The 17,299-nt window shown below is 37.8% G+C and overlaps 1 protein-coding gene across 2 annotated transcripts in view; it reads right to left on the bottom strand.

The window, feature by feature from the left end:
• Positions 1-3,238: 3,238 nt before the first annotated feature.
• Positions 3,239-17,299, bottom strand: part of PELI1 (pellino E3 ubiquitin protein ligase 1) — a 59,974-nt gene continuing 45,913 nt past the window's right edge. Inside the window, exons 3-7 of one of the 2 annotated variants that reach the window (XM_054474988.2) lie at positions 15,043-15,172; positions 10,733-10,834; positions 6,777-6,974; positions 6,492-6,680; positions 3,239-5,638 (exon numbers count right to left, since the gene is read on the bottom strand). In XM_054474988.2, coding sequence (XP_054330963.1) covers positions 5,072-5,638; positions 6,492-6,680; positions 6,777-6,974; positions 10,733-10,834; positions 15,043-15,172 — 1,186 coding nt within the window. In that variant the 3' untranslated portion in view covers positions 3,239-5,071. The remainder of the gene's footprint in view (positions 5,639-6,491; positions 6,681-6,776; positions 6,975-10,732; positions 10,835-15,042; positions 15,173-17,299) is intronic. The other variant, XM_054474989.2, reaches the window with a different exon arrangement.

The raw sequence follows: 17,299 nt of genomic DNA, 5'->3' as shown, positions 1-17,299 counted from the left end.
GAGAAACATGAGAGGTGTCCCAACTCTCTATTTCAATGAAAGGAAATTCACCATTCATCAGGAGGGATACTTTTTTGTTTGTTTCTAAGCTAGCGTGGGGTATACAGAGAACACTGATCATAATGGTTGAGAACTTTGGTAGTAGTTAAAAGTGGAGATGTCCTTCCTTTGGCAAATGTCGTCTAACAGGTGCCTCAGTCTAATACTCAGGACTGAGTTACTGATTCCTCCACCAGTGAGCCTCATCCCCTAAACAGTTCTTCCTATAATCTCTACTTCAACAAATGGCAGTTCCATCCTTCTAGTTGCTGAGGCTGATTGAGTGGAGTCATCCTTGATCCCTCTTCTGTCTTTCAAACCCTGTAGCTGATCTGCTAGCAAATGCTGTCAGGTCTGCCTTTAAAACACATTCAGAATCTGATCACTTTTCAAACCACCTCCACTGCCACCACCTTATCCAAACCATGATTTATCTCCAGGATTACTGCAATGTTCTCCCTGATCCCACCTTCAGTGTATTCAGATCCTATTAAAATATGTCACATCAAGTCACTCACCTGCTCAAAACCCTCCAATGTCCCAATCTCATTCAGAATTAAAGCCATAAATCCCAGGGGGCTCTCCATAATCTATTGTCATCCCTATCTCTCACTTAAATTCTGTCATTTTACTTCTTTGACCTTACCTGCTACTCTTCCTTGATTCATACCACTTGGCATCACACGCCTCTTTGCTATTGTAGAAATATCCCAGACATGCTTCTATTTCGGGGCCCTTGCAAGGGCCTTGTAGAGCTCTCTGCCTAAATGCCCCTCTAAGTGGCCACTCCCTTCTCTCTTCAGCTCTTTTAGAGCTTTATTCAAATACCACCTTCCCAGTGGGGCTTTCCCTGGACTTCCTGTTTGATATTGCAAACACTTCTCCTCCTGCCCCAGCATATGACATTTTGCATCTGCATCTCCTCTTTCTACTTTATTTGCCCCCTCAGCACAGTTCACTATCTATCATATTGTATATATACATATATTTACTTTTTCTTGCTCATTTCTATCTTGTCCACTAGAATACAAACATGATGAAGGCAGGGATCTTTTTTTTTTTTTTTCCTGCTATATCACCCAGTTTAGGACAGGGCTTGGTGCACAGTGGGTATACAAAAATCTGTTTTAAGAAAGCAGAGGCCGGGCGTGGTGGCTCATGCTTATAAATCCAGCACTTTAGGAGGCCGAGGTGGGTGGATCACTTGGGTCCAGGAGTTTAAGACCAGCCTAGCCAACATGGCAAAACCCCATCTCTACTAAAAATACAAAAATTAGCCAGGTGTGGTGGCGGGCACCTGTAATCGTAGCTACTTGGGGAGGCTGAGGCAGGCAGAATTGCTTGAAGCCGGGAGGCAGAGGTTGCAGTGAGCCGAGATCACACCACTGCACTCCAGCCTGAGCGACAGAATGAAATTCCGTCTCAAAAAAAAAAAAAAGTAGATAAAATTTGAGGACAAAACATTAAAGAATACTTATATAAGAGTAATTCTGAAAGTGGGGGTGACAGAATAACAGAGTTCAGTGATGCAGAGTTTTGCTCTTCTGATTTGCTATAGGGCAATGCTTAGAGAAAACAGAGAAGGGAATGGAACATAGGTTTATTAACCAGTGGTCTCTAAAGTGTGGTAGCACAGCAGGGTGTGGCAGCTCAACACCTGTAATCCGAGCACTTTGGGAGGCTGAGGCAGGAGGACTGCTTAAGAGCAGGAGTTTGAGACCAGCCTGGGAAATCTAGTGAGACGGAGTCTCTACTGAAAATGAAAAAAGTTAGCCAGGAATGGTGGTGTGTATCTGTAGTCCCAGCTACTCAGGAGGTAGAGGTGGAAGAATTGCTTGAGCCTGGGAGGTTGAGGCTGTGGTGAGCTGTGATTGCACCACTGCAGTCCAGCCTGGGCAACAGAGCAAGACCCTGTCTTAAACAAAAAAAAAAGTGGTAGCACAAGATGATCCATTGCAACGAAGGGCCAAAGTGTTAGAGTTATGTTGAGCTTATAGCCTTAAAGACTTAATAAGTGGACTTTCACCAGTGCCCTCAGTCTGGGTCAGACGGGAAGAGTGAAGTGGGACACTCAAATGTTAGAAGTAATTAATCCTAGCACTTTGGGAGGCCAAAGTGGGCGGATCACGAGGTCAGGAGATCGAGAGCATCCCGACCAACATGGTGAAACCCTGTCTCTACTAAAAATACAAAAATTAGCTGGGCATGGTGGCGGGCACTTGTAATCCCAGCTACTTGGGGGGCTGAGGCAGGAGAATGGCGTGAACCCGAAGGTGGAGCTTGCAGTGAGCCGAGATCACGTCACTGCACTCCAGCCTGGCGACAGAGTGAGACTCCGTCTCAAAAAAAAAAAAAAAAAAAAGTAATTACATACTTATATTATTAATTATTCCTACCCTGCTTTACATGTACTGGAATACTTTTACATGAGGGAAGTAAGCAAAGAAGGTTGCAAGAGGATAACCTAGTAAAAAAAACTCTGATGTCTGAATGGCTTCCCTTCTTGTCTTGCTTCATTACCCTAACATTTGAGATAAAGGGAAATTTAATTCCTTGAACAAATTAAGTAGCATTTAAATATAAAGATTACTTTGATAAAAGAGTTAAGCCATAAAGATTATCTTTCTTGAGAATGCATTTAGGAGACCTAAATACAACTTTTTCTCCTCCTTGGCCAGAATACTGACATTCCCTTAATACAACTGAGTAAGTAAAAGTGTTCTATTAGGCCATGACAAAATAACAGTTCTGCTTGAACAGCAAATACCCAACTGATCATTTAAATTGCCTGAATTTTTAAAACTTGAATTTGATAGAAAATGTGCCAGGTTTTTCCCTGCTAGAAGAAATTGTTTTTACCTGTTAGAAGAAAATGCAGGCTTTGGGAAGGGCGTGAAACTTTTATGGTTACGAAGCCACTATTTAAATAGTCTAACATGCAACTTACAGGTGCCAACTCCCTAGCAAGGCTTAACTTAGAAAAGGCCTCAATTATTCAACCACTAACAAAGTTCCTTTATTAAGAGAGATGCTTTTCAAAAAGAACCAGAGACTTTAAAGTGTTACGTTAAATGCAAACTCTTCATCTATTTCAAATGAGTATTTTTGGAGTGTGGAATAGAGTTGTTCACAGTTTTCACTTCTGGTTTCTCTTTCTCAATTATGCAAAAATGAACTCACAGAGACGAATTCAATTATCTATTTTGAAAAGTATTTACTTAAATAAATTAATTGCAAATAAAAATTAAGCTACAATATATAGCCTGAATAGAAATGACTAGAACAAATACAACACAGGACTTGCTATCTTGCATTAGTCACAAAGCATGTGACAATCTAGAAAACTTCAAAATCAACTATGTTTCTTTGAAAAAGGGGTAACAGCAGTTACTGATACGTCACAACTAATAAACTTATAATACAAGTTTCCTGACATGCATTTCCTGAGTGAACCCAAATGATCATTTTTTAAAACAAGGAAGTTTCGACAGTTGAAGTAAAATAAAATAGTTCATGGCTTCTAAGCAACAAGTTTTGTTTTTTAAAAACCAAAAGAAAATTCAGAACAGTTTTGTAATAGGATAAATTAAAGCTATGCTACCACATATAAACTTTGCTACAGTCAATTAAGTATTATACAACTTTTCAAACTAAAGGAAAACAAATCAAAATATTAAAAGAAGATACTGTCTAATCTAAAAGTGTACTGGTTTCTACAAGTGTCAAAAAAAGATTTGATGTAGTGCAACTGTCTATACTTGTGGTGCCTTTGAAAAAAGGGTGGGAAGGAGGGGAGAGAAGAAACTTTTCTTGCTTCTGGAAGCAAAAGACATATTGGAATTAGAGAATAAACAGACCATGCAGTGCGTCACTCCACGCTGCAGTCATTGGTGCTCATCTGCCAACCAAACATTTGCTTAAGTCTCACTGTGGCAATCTCCTTAGGATTCAAACCCAGAGTTAAGGCTGGTCTGCTAAAAACGGGGCACTACTGTCATTCAACCCTTTAGATCTCTAGATTTCCTAATGCCTGAATAAGGCCAAATACAAAATAATTAATTAAGCATTTCTTTTTCCAAAAGCAAATCAAGTCACTCTCCTTTCTTGCTAATTTATATTTTTTCTTATGGGAATGATTTTTTTCTAGAAACAGTGAACAGATGAACCACAGTTTATATCCAAAAAATAAACTTGCCAAATGCTGCTGATACTAAAAACAGATTAGTTATCATGGGAGAAAAATAGATAATCTAGATTAAATTGCATATTCAAAGGAGCATATAAAATGTTTCTTAGCATTAAGGTTTTGTTATAGTACTACGCTCGAGAGAAACATTAAGAAAAAATCTTTCCTGATTATCTTCAATGTGGTTAAAAACAAACACCTTTCACACACGTAATTAATATGAATTTGGTCTTACAAATTACAAAGTATTCTAATTTACCAAATTCCATATTTAGATTGGGGTCGGGAGAGAGGCTCTCTTGTCCTTCTTCCTAACTTTGCAAATCCTTGAGCTAGGTTGCTCACTAAGCTACCATTCACACCAAGGGTGTGACACCATCGTTACCATGCTACTCTATCAAGAACATTCTAAGGTATTTTCTATAATAAAGATAAATAGAAAAAAGTTAATATACATGTCGCTGTATTTTACAATGTTTGCAACAAACTGTAAACTAACATAGTTTGAACCAACAGTACCCTCAGTTATACAAAACAATTTCAGCACTGAGGATAGGTGATTCAAAAACACTAAAAGGAAGGCATCAAATTAGACTATGTCTTTTTCTCCTCAAAATATATTTTCAAAACTCAGAATTCAGAAGACATACTTTCAGAAATTCCTTTGCTTGAGTTTCCCAGATTTTTGCTCAGAAATTGCTACTATTTATTATAAATGTTTTAAAAAAATTCTTCATCTTAATGCAAATGACCAGAGCAGAAAAACTGTGACGTGGACAACAGGTTCGAAAACCCAACTCACTTAGCTTATAAATTTATAATGTAGTCCTGCAGGACAATGGTCTGTTAGTCTAGAGGTCCTTGAAAAATAAGTCTGATGTAGCCTTGTTCACCAGCCAACTGATGTGCACAAAAGGGACAGGCTGCATGAAAAGTATGAGTACCATGAGGAAGCGGGATCTGGGACCAATAGGCAGTTGTCTTTTCTGAACACACATGCCCACATGGGCTAAACGCATGGGTTGGAGGGCCGGCGTCCACATAAAATCCAGCTTCACATCCAAGCCACAGAGGAACATAGGGACCGACAGACCTACACATAGGACATTCACGATCTTTTCCATCACGTTCTTCTTTGTTTCCCCAGTTATGATAGCCATGTACATGGCCGCAGTTTAGATATACCCATGGTTGTTTTTCATCTACAACATCTTTCCTCTTCATACTAGGAAATGCTAGTGTGTTGAACCCTACAGGGCACTGAGGTCGTGCTGCATTGATTTCCTGTCTTAAAGCTTCTAAATGCTTCACGGTAGGAGTGTGGGAAAGGCCTTCTGCAGTACGCCATAGCAATGTTGCACCACAGAGGTCAATTAACGAGCCATCCTGTAACTGATTGGTTTCAATTTCCACCTAGAGGAGACAAGAGTTGAAAAACATATTCACCACTCTTTTGGATTTTTACGTAAGCGTTTTGGTTTTAAGTACTCCTTACTCAAGAAATGAGATTTCCTAGGATTTTCACTAAATATTCAAGAAACTGACAGCAGTTATGAAAAACGTTAAGTTTGAAAATCAAGGCTAAAATATCAAACATTAACATATTTCTTTTTAGCCTTATGGTAAAGACAACTTATGATTAAAACATCTGGCTAATCAATAAGTCTAATATTTTTAATGAGGTAAATATGGTCAAAGATATACAGATGGCAACAGAAAAGATCAGAGAGAGTGCTGTTTAGTTTAAGAAAGCTTAGGTTTTAAAATATATTAACATGATATGACAGAAGAATGAACTTCCAGAGTTTACTAAAATGTTCTTGTTGCCCAGGCTAGAGTGCAATGGCACGATCTCGGCTCACTGCAACCTCTGCCTCCCAGGTTCAAGCTATTCTCCTGCCTCAGCCTCCCGAGTAGCTGGGATTACAGGCATGCACCACCATGCCTGGCTTATTTTGTATTTTTAGTAGAGACAGGGTTTCTCCACGTGGGTCAGGCTGGTCTCGAACTCCTGACCTCAGGTGATCCATCTGCCTCGTCCTCCCAAAATGCCGGGATTACAGGTGTGAGCCACCACGCCCGGCTACTAAATGAAATATTAAGAGACTGTCCTCTAGTACAGAATTTGGTAGTCAGTGTTTGATAGACTTAGTATTCTGTGTTGGCAATAGATTTAAGAGTTTTCTGGAATGTATGTAATGCATTCAGTTCTACTCATCCTATGTGTTTACTGTAGCTAATTAAGAAAACATCATTCAGTATTTACCATTTTTCCTCTCTGCTGAGCTGATCTGGTTTCACGCAGGCTAAATACATTTCCACACACCGATATTTCTCTCCATATTCCAGGCTTGGAGTCTTCTGTGAACCCATTGCGTGGATGCATCACAAGAACACCATTAGTGGTCAAGCCATCCATCTGCCCATCTGATGTCTTCCATTTGGCAGCCTTCTCCTAGTAGAAATAATAGCAGTGAGCTTCCAATTACTTGTAACTTGGAATGAAAGCTAGTATAAAAGAAAGCATCATTTAGGAAAAAAAGCTTTTTACCCCAAGAAAGATGTTTTTTGATGAGTCAAATCCTGCGGCATAAATCCGTGCTGTAAAGGGAGGATTCCGTTCACATATGATTCTGCAGGCAAATCTTGATATAGTGCTTTGTACTGACTGTGTATCAGAATTACTTTGACTTCCAGGAACCGTGTCAGTTACTACAAAATCAATGGGGCTTTCAGTCGACCGGCCAATCTGAGGGAAAAAAAAATATCTATAAACCCATTCAAAGAACACAGTGGAAAATCCATTCAAGAAGCGCACAATAAGGAGAAAATATTAGGCCTCTGAAATTTCTAAAGTTGAAGTTTACCATACTTAATGTTGGGGGCATCTATACTCTTGAAAACTAATCAGTCAGACTGTCTCTGATGAAGTAATCACATAGAGCATGGAATTAAATGAGAACTTACAACAATATACGAAACCCTTAGGGAATGAAGAATTCAAGAATGGCTGAGATTTCTGGATGGCTGCAGATTTTAATTTTAACCTTTTTTGGATGGAAATATGTGTATCATGTAGGTTTTTTTCTCTTTAGAGATATTTAAAGAGATATTCTACCTTATTTAACAGAATATAGTGAACATATATAAGTAAATCTTTTAGGATGACTGCAGAACATTACACTATAAATACCACTTACATTAAGCTGAAATGCAGTGATGTCTTCAGGTGCTATAAGAGGTATACAAGACTGCTGGTCCTTATGTCAAGGGCTTACATAGCCTTGCTTTGAGGTCTTATGTACACTTCACATATTTTCTTGTTTCTTTTCTGTCAGGTTGTCAGCTATCGCTCCTTGTTTTTGGTCACGCTTGTTTCCAACAACAAGCCCCTTTTTTAACTGGCTACTCTTACTCTATTATGGGTTGAGAAATCAAATAACCTATTTCAGAGAAAAGTATTTCAAAAGGTTCTGGTGAGAGCCTAAGGGATTCTCTAGGGAGAATAGAAAAGGAATTTCACTGCATCAACTTTGTGGCATTTATTTTATATAGATACCCTTCCTGGTTCTTAGGGATATTTCAGAGAGTCAAGGTTCCCAGATAAGAGTTCTGGATGGGTGAGGTGTCAGAGATTTAAAAATATCTTCAGAGGTACTAGCTAGTAAATAAGTTAATTTCATTTTGAAAGTTGAAAAGAAAAAAGGAAATCAATGGGGAGATGACAAAAGTGACAAGTGTTACAGGGCTTTAAAGCAAACATTTGGAAATTATCAGTTCATGAATGTATTTGTTATAAAGTAGTACCATAAAATTGAAGAATGTGGGTACTGAGAAAAAATACTGAACCTCTACAAAGATAAAGACTCTTAAAAGTCATTCTTTACATATTTTAGCCTCAAGTTCCTCATATCAGCACACTTTCAGATAAACCTCTTTAGTGTTTTTGTCCAACTGTCAAGTATAAAGTCTTTTTATTTAGATTGGATAGTTTTAGAGGGAAACTAGTTAACAAATATAAGATTGGATGTTCCTTTTCTTTATTCTTAAAAATAAAGATATCTTAAATGGCCTCAGATCTTTGAAACTAAAAATATTTCCCCAAATAAAAAGGCTCTTTAAAAGCTAAAAGATATAGGCTAAGGATTGAACTAATATTCAGAATCAACAGAAGTAGCACTTATTTGTAAAGAGACTGTTCCAGAGAGCTGACATTTCAACTGGGTCTTGGAAGAGAATATTTAAGACACTGAAGCAATATTTGTAATGACAATGAGAAGAAACAAGTATCTATAAAGAGAAAAAAACCACCATGAATGTGCAGATGCCAAAATATGATTGTTAATAATTCTTCCCCTGCTATTATTAGCATTAAAAATACAGTTCTTTTGTTACTCCCCCTTACCCTCATGAGAAAACTCAATGGTTCCTTATGGCTTATCCAAAATTTGTAGTTTATTATTTCTGATAATAGTTAGAAACTGACTCAAGATTTGCCTCCCATCTACCAATCCAGCCGAATTTCCTGCTATTTGTGTATACTAGCTACAACACAATCTTTTACCACACTGTGTACTACTTCTTCGCCATCTCTTTTGCTAGAATGCTTTTCTACTGGTTGCTGGTCAAAATCCTACTTAACCGGATAAAAAGATCTACATGAAAAGGCACCAGTGTAAAGTCTTCTCTCCATCCTTCTTCAACACAATGTGCTTAAGATTTAGAGGGTCAGTACAGCACCTAGGCATGTAATCTGCTTGTAATGTCTCCCTTATGTACTTCATAGTGACAAACAATGCATAGAGTTGGAGTTGGAATATCTGATGACTTGAACAATAAATGTTCTTGTTCAGTTTACAGGGTAGACAATCCTAGAATGTTTCCAATACAATTCCTCAAAGACTGGCTAGTTTATCAAGGTAGTTTCTGATATATCACAGTCTTTTTGATGCAGAAATGTTTGGATTTTCCAAAGGTATAATACCTGTAGAAAGGGCATAATCAGTTTATGATACTGGGAAAAATTCTCTACTTTATGAAAAAGACAAAACCCAAACTGTTAAAACTTATTTAAGGGCCTTCATGAGATGGTGAAGACATTGTTTCAGAATTCACGATGCTTGGTTTAATTTCAGTTTTGCCCCCAAGTAACTCTATCATCTTTAACTCACAAGATTTCAGTTAACTTCATCCACAAAAGATAAGCGGTAAACAAAGAAATATAAGGTACTTTCTGAAGCTAAAATTCTAGCCTGTGACCAAATATCTTGGAGATACACACACACACACACACACACACACACATATATATATTTATCTATATTTTATTAAAGAGACGAAGTCTCACTGTGTTGCCCAGGCTGGCCTCAAGCTATCCTCCCACCTCAGCCCCCTGAGTAACTGAGACTACAGGCCTAGTAGCATCTTGATTTTAAAAAAAGCTAAGCTCATTCATTTTCACTGCTTGTCAGTGAAACAAAATGTGAAAAATCATCCTAAAGCTCTGTGTTAGGTTTTTCTTGGATCTAAACATTAATCTTCATTAAAGATGTTATTTATTTTTGGTAAAAGTGAGGAAAACATAATAAATGCCCACATTCTAATATTAACTAGAGAAAAGAAATTCAGTATCTCATTTCATTAAAAGGGTTGGGCAGAGGGAGTGGCTTCAAAGAAATATTTCACTATTGACTGAAATTAAATATATTTCCAGGTCTTTTCACTTTTATTTGCCTTGTAAAATAAAGAAAAATGGAAAAGTCAATGTGACAATAATTATAAAAGCAACATTATCAGGCAATGTATATTCTACTTAAGTTTGTTTTTAAAAAGCCTAAGCTTCGGAGAGCTCAATATTAAGGGAGAAGATCAAGGATTCTATTTACATCTTTGGAATTGACTGTCCTAAAATCTATCAGTTTATAAAAATATCAGCACTGGATTGGTACAAAAAGTAAGAGAAAAATACTTTTATTGCATGAGTAGCATTGACCAAATACGTGCTGAGAAAAAGGTTTGATTTCACATAGATAATACAAATAGTTAGCAAGTGCCTGGATTGTTTATTACCTAGAGAGGAAGGTGGGAGGTAGTGGTAGAAAAAGTCATAAATGTGTGCAGAATATTTACTGTTTTCTTTTTTGGATAATAGCTACTATTCACTAAGTGTTTTTACTAAGTGCCTGGCACAGCGCTGAGTACTCTACATGTACTAGATCATTTAAGCCTCTTAACAGTCATAGGGGAGAGTCTATTATCTGCACTTTACAGAGGAGGAAATTGAGGCATATAATGGTTATGTAATATTTACCAGTAATTCTTATTCTGGAGCCCATCTCAACCATGCTAGACTGACTTCTATTTATAAGGGTTAGCAATCAATCTATATTTTAATAAAACACAGTATAAAAATCTGATCATCCTTTATTTGACCTCAGCAAAAGTCACCAACAATAGATTTTTAACTTTTTTGTTTTTTAAGAAAAAAAATTTTAGATGTTATAATACCTGAAACATATCGGTGTTGCTGTCATGAGTATATTCAACCACCACAGTCTGGGCCCGAGATAAAGTATATGATATGCTATGCTGGTCCTTGTTGCTTATTGCCTAAGAATGAAAAAGTTAATAGCAAAAATTAGTAGGCAGGTCAATCCAATCAGATAAGCTTTTCATTAAAAAAAGGGAAAACTATTTATCAAATACATGACATATTTATACATTTTTCCCCTGAAATTTAGAGAGGTTAATAACTCCTGTCAGCTGTGACAGTAGTTTCTCGGGTTGAATGGGGTACCGAAGAATATTTAGAAGCAGTTACAGAGTAAAAACATAATTTTCTTTCTTTTTTTTTTTAAAGACAGAGTCTTGCTCTGTCGCCTAGGCTGGAGTGCAGTGGTGCAATCTCGGTTCACTGCAACCTCCGCCTCCCAGGTTCAAGTGATTCTCCTGCCTCAGCCTCCCAAGCAGCTGGGACTACAGGTGCACGCTGCCACGCCTGGCTAATTTTTTTTGTATTTTTAGTAGAGATGGCATTTCACCATGTTGCCCAGGCTGGTCTTAAACTCCTGAGCTAAGGCAATCCGCCCACCTCAGCCTCCCAAAGTGCTAGGATTATAGGCGTGAGCCACCGCGCCCGGCCCATAATTTTCTTTTATCAAACCACTAGACTCCCTTATTAAGTATTTTAAATTATAAAATAATCAAAACCAAATCCCACATAAAAACAGAAAACAATAGTACTGCTCTGATAAGAAGAAAATGCAAAATCTTGCAAAATAAGAGGAATCTTATTTTTGAAGTCATTCAGAGAGCTATAAAGTTCACTCATAAGCCAAGTTAACTGGTTTTCTAACCATTTTGTGACTCTACAGATGACAAATGTTTGCCATATGCTGGGTGAGATACAGGAAAATGCATTTGGGATTTGGTCCCAGCAGATAAAAGAAAATAATTAAAAAAACACATTCATAGAATGATTAAATATTACCAAAGGAAAGGGATGTAATGCTTATGACTGTACTTCTGATTTACCTCAAACTAAAAACATTGCTAAAAAGAACTTTTCAGTTTTGTTTTCAAGTGTTTTCTATGTATATGAGTTGAAGATAATATCAAAGGAGGGGAAAAATCTAGTCATCACACAAAGGAAGTACAAATGGGCTGCATAAAAAGAAAACAGACACAAAGACAAAAGACAATAATTATATACAGCAAAGAAGCTAAATGAAAAATTCCTTCTTAATTAGAAGTTTGGCATCATAAGCTTTTACTTGGTTTCAATTTGCAACTAATCTGTAATAGATAAAGCCTTAAAACAACAGCTTTAAGACTGTCAAATTTCCAAATATACAAAGAGAATACAGAAATACCCTATTTCCAAATATAGAAGAGACTATACTAACGACTCAGCTTTATCAAAGCTTAATATTGCCACTTTTGCTTCTGATTTTTTTTTTTTTTTTTTGAGACAGAGTCTCGCTCTGTCGCCTAGGTTGCAGTGCAGTGGCGCTATCTCAGCTCACTGTAACCTCCGCCTCCCAGGTTCAAGTGATTCTCCTGCCTCAGCCTCCTGAGTAGCTGGAATTACAGGTGCATGCCACCATGCCCGGCTAATTTTTGTATTTTTAGTAGAGACGGGGTTTTGCCATGTTGGCCAGGCTGGTCTCGAACTCCTGACCTCGTGATCCGCCCACCTCGGACTCCCAAAGTGCTGGGATTACAGGCGTGAGCCATTGTGCCTGGGCTGCCTCTGATTTTTTTAAGGAATTAAACTACAGATACAATTGAGGCTGCCTACATGTCTCTCCCAGTTCCCTTTTCTCCACAGAGGTATCCAACCTCAAGAATGCAGTGTAGATCATTTACATGCATGTTTTACATATTTCTTTCTACACATTTAGGTATTCATAAATACTATATAATTGTTTTACAGGTTTTAAACATATATCTACATATACACACACACACACACACACACATATATGTTTTAAAAGACGAGGTTTTGCTGTGTTGCAGAGGCTGAAGTGCAGTGGCTATTTGCAGGCAGGAAAATGGCACACTACAGCTTTAAACTCCTGTGCTCAAGTGATCTTCCTGCCTCTGCCTCCCAAGGAGCTGGGACTAACAGGCATGTGCCACTGTGCCCCGTTAAACAGCTGACTTTTCAATGAAACAATTACTCAGTATTTTGAAAATTAATTCTTAGCGGCTAAGGAGATTTTAAAACATTGGTTTTTATGTGCTTTGAAATTGTAATCTTTGTTAGTTATTAAACCTACTCTAAGGCTGAGAATAAAAACTATGTCAAGTTACGTTTGAGTCTCACTGGACTACAACGCAGGGTTTTAACTACTCATCCCAGATGACTGCCAGACTAAATGCTTAATTTTCATCATGACCTCACAAATACATTCCTCCACAATTTAAAGAGGAAGAGTCAATTTTTTTTTTTTTTTTTTTTTTTTTAAATTGAGACAGGGTCTCACTCTGTCACTCAGGCTGCCATACAGTGACATGATCTCAGCTCACTGCAGCCTCTGCCTCCCGGGCTCAAGTGATCCTCCCACTTCAGCCTGCCAAGTAGCTGGGACCTCGGGGCATGCCACCACGCTTGGCTAATTTTTTGTATTTTTGGTGGAGATGGAGTTTCACCATGTTGCCCAGGCTGGTCTCGAACTCCTGAGCTCCAGTGATCCGCCCACCTTGGCCTCTCAAGTGCTGGGATTATAGGTGTGAGCTACCGCACCCAGCCAAGAGTCAATCTGTGATCCCTAAGATTCTTATTGCCTAGTAAAGATGAAAGATGAAAAAGAGATAACAATGAAAACATGACGGCATGGCAGAGTAAAATAGGAAGAAAAGTACAGAATATGGTATTACAGCGGCAGGGATTAGAAATATTTTCCCTGATAGTGGTTTTCAACCAGAGGTAGTATTAGCAGTCTAAGGGGCATCTGAAAATATTTTGTGCATTTTTTGGCTGTTACGAGGATTTGCAGGCTCAAATGGCATTTTGTGGGTGAAGGACCCATAAATGTCCTGTAGTATGTGGGAAAGTCCTGAACAATGAAAAAGTGGCACACCCAAAATGTCAAGAGCACTCTGGGGGGAGATACTGTAAGAAGCTCCTCAGATTCAATCAATCTGAGGTTTACTTCCACCACCTGCTTAGTATATTCCTTCCGCCAAAGGAGCAAAAACAAACTGTCCCTTTTCTGCACCAACTGGCTCCCAAATAGTAATGGAGGAGTCCTAGTCAAGGCCTAAGGATTCTTTCACAAATCAAACTGGATATAAAACAAAGCTGAAAAGCCAATTACCTTCAGACATTGAAGCTGCAACCTAAAACCACATCATATGCCAATTTTTCTGTCTCTTGTTTATTTAACTTACAAGGATATGCTTCAGATGGTGTAATATTAATGTACATCCTAGGGCTACTTAGCTAAAGATACAGGTACTTCCAGGAGTCAAATAACTCTTTCTAATTTTTCTTATTTGCTCATTACAATATCAAATTATTTGTAACACAAAGTCAGTGTTATAAAATTGGAGGCAGACGAATTCACAGAAAATATAAAGATGTGAAATTCCCCCCCCGTCTGTCACTCTAGGAAAAGCCCAAGTATCCTGAAATGGTGGTCCAGCTTCTGGAAATTTTGTTAGGAGAATAAAAGGGGGCTAGAAGCATGAAATAGGCTAGGGGGTTGAGAAGTTATATTGTAGATGCAGTTGGATATTGCCTTCATAGCTTTGATTCAACTTAATAATTATTGAGGTCTACTTTGTGCAAGGTACTATGCTAAAATATATGAAGTTATAAACCAAAAATGAATACAACCAATACACAGAATCTTAAGTAAAGACCCTTAGTTTAAAAATTACCTCATCCAAACATGCTTCTAATACCTGAATACACATATTATACATCACATTCTTCATCCAGCCCAGAGAGGCCCCTCTAGTAACAGAGTGGGAACTTCCCACTTCTCAGGGCAGACAGCTGCATAATTCTAAGTACTAGATAAAACCCTGTCCCCCATCCCACCTCTTTTAATAAGGAAAGAGAGTGTTTCCTTCTAATTTCCACCCACTGATCCTGGTTTGTCATTTTTTTTTTAAAAGTCCAATTCCCCTTCCATATGGCAGCTCTTCAAATACCATGTCTCCAAAGTCTCTTCTCCAATCCAAACAAAAGGCAATTTCTGAAATAGAAATGTGAGGGGAATGCTAGAGAATATAAACAACACATAAAAGTCTTTCAATTTCTCCAAGTTAATTTATGTAGCTTTTTTTTTTTTTTTTTTTTTTTTTACCTTTGCAGCCTGAGGAGTACAAGCAATATGGACAGTGCTGGGCTTCACCCCATTTGCCTTAGGTCTTTTAAACAAAGCAAACCTACTTTTCCTCCTTCCTCTATCGCCATTTGGGAGAGACCCATTATACCTGATGGGGGAAAAAAAAGTATAGGTGATCTCTTGCAAGAACTGCACAATTATAAAACAAATGTTTGACTTTGCCTTGCAGAATCAATTCCCAATTAATTATCTATTAACACATTATAATTATTTAAAATTCCTTTGAGCCAACTGTTGATCTCCATACCAGGTGCCAGTGTGTGAAACAAAATGAGATTCTTTTTCTGGCTTCATTCCAAGTCACAGAGAACCTTTTGGATTACACACAGATTCGAGTTATCTCTCTTTTATTCCTTCCCTCGTTTATGGAAGATAATTAAGAGCTGATTAATGGCATGTCTGACTCCTTATGACTCATTCTGTTTTTTTAAGGCGAATTGTTTGCATGTGCTAATACAACCTTTAAAAAGTACAGTATGTATTGTTTAAAACACAATCTCCTTTAATTGTGAACCAAACACTTTAAATAGCTGAACTTTTGAAGTAAGGAATTTTTAGATTTGTTAAGTCTTAGCTACCTGAATGTACAAATGCACTCTCATTATGTTAGCAGAACCTGTCCAACAGACATGTTTGCTAAGTAGTAAACATACTTTTGTTGTTCAGATCTTACGACCATTTCTCCATAACATGTACACATACACACACACACACACACACACACACACATACATCCTAAAGGTAAGCAAGTACTAAACCAATGGAAAAAAGTTAAAAACAAAATAAAAATATTTGGGTGTTTACTATGTACCAGTCACTATTGAATGCTATCCCATACACATCACCTCACTAAATCTACCCTTGCAAAAATTCTACCAGATTGAAATCACTGTCCCCATTTTTATACATTAGGAAACAGACTCAGAAGAATTATATTCTGAAGTGACACTGGTAAAGCCAGAATTTGAATTTAAGTATGTTTGTCATGTGGTTATGTCATTCTTTACTGCTTCATTGAGGCATGAGCAGTAGCTTAATAATAATCTTTCCTCATTCACTGTCCACCTCCCCTGCCCCAGCCCCCTGACAAATCTTGGGTTTGATGATCCACCATATGTAGTTGGTCAATCTAGGGGGAAAGGAAGCAGGGAACAGGAACAGTTTTGAGGCTGGAGGAGGAAGTGATTATAAAATGGCCTGTAATTGTGGCTGGCAAGGAAGAATGTTTTAAAGCTGAGAAGAGAGTTTACTCAATGACTGCCATATATAGAAACTACATTGACCCTTTATAAAAAATAAAACACTTTGTATTGGAGAAAGCCCTTGGTAATGTTGCTAGCCTTGCTGTAAGTCCAAAGTACAGCCCCTTAGCTAATAATTATTTTAGCTATTCTAGACTTTGTGTTGCCCCCAGACCCTTTGTCGACTCCTCACTGCCCCTTCACTACTGTCCTCTGAGTTGCATGACTCATCCCACTTCTGGATCTCGCTCTTTAGTCCCACATTGCATTCCTGTAGTTCAAAGCTCTTTTCTAAGTAGCAACAGCATGAAACCTTGTCCAGCTTCACTTCTAGAGGGTTGAGAAGAAAAATTATCTGCATTTTAAGAAACCAAGTACCAGACACAGAGACAATTACTGTTGCTAATGATTAACTGAGGAACCTATAGGCTAAGACTGGCAGTTTAAAACCCTAAGCTAAATTTGAAACTATTCTTCAAATGACTCTCAAATTTCCTGCTAGAAGAATTTAATCTGGAAAAGTTTTTGGTAGTTAAGAGCTGTTTGTCATTGATACCATTAAAATCTATGTGATTTGAAGTTCTAATACTGTAGTTACTATGCTAAATTTATGATCTTTTAAAGTTTTGTTTCTGAGAAAAGAATTTTAAGTCTCAAAGGGCCTTAGATGATCTTGTCTGTCATTTTTACAGACAAGAAAACTAAGGCCCAGGATGGTTCAGTGACTTGCCCAAGGTCACACAGCTAGCAGTGCTGAACAAGCACTGGATTCTAGGATTCCTAACATCCAGTCAAGCTCAGTAACTCCATAAGATTTCCCCAGTTTCTCTTACTCTCTCATCTGAAACAACGCATTCTCACTTTAACAACCTGACTCTCAAACATACCGCAATATCTAGAGTTGCTTTTTAGGCAAAAGGACAGAAACAGCAGGGGGAAAATAAAATTAGCAATTTTCTTTTTTCTTATTTTTT

Source organism: Pongo pygmaeus, chromosome 12 (assembly GCF_028885625.2).
Source record: "Pongo pygmaeus isolate AG05252 chromosome 12, NHGRI_mPonPyg2-v2.0_pri, whole genome shotgun sequence".
Classification (NCBI taxonomy): domain Eukaryota; kingdom Metazoa; phylum Chordata; class Mammalia; order Primates; family Hominidae; genus Pongo; species Pongo pygmaeus.
The sequence above is the reverse complement of the archived record's forward strand: the minus strand, read 5'-3'. Positions and strand labels throughout refer to the sequence as shown.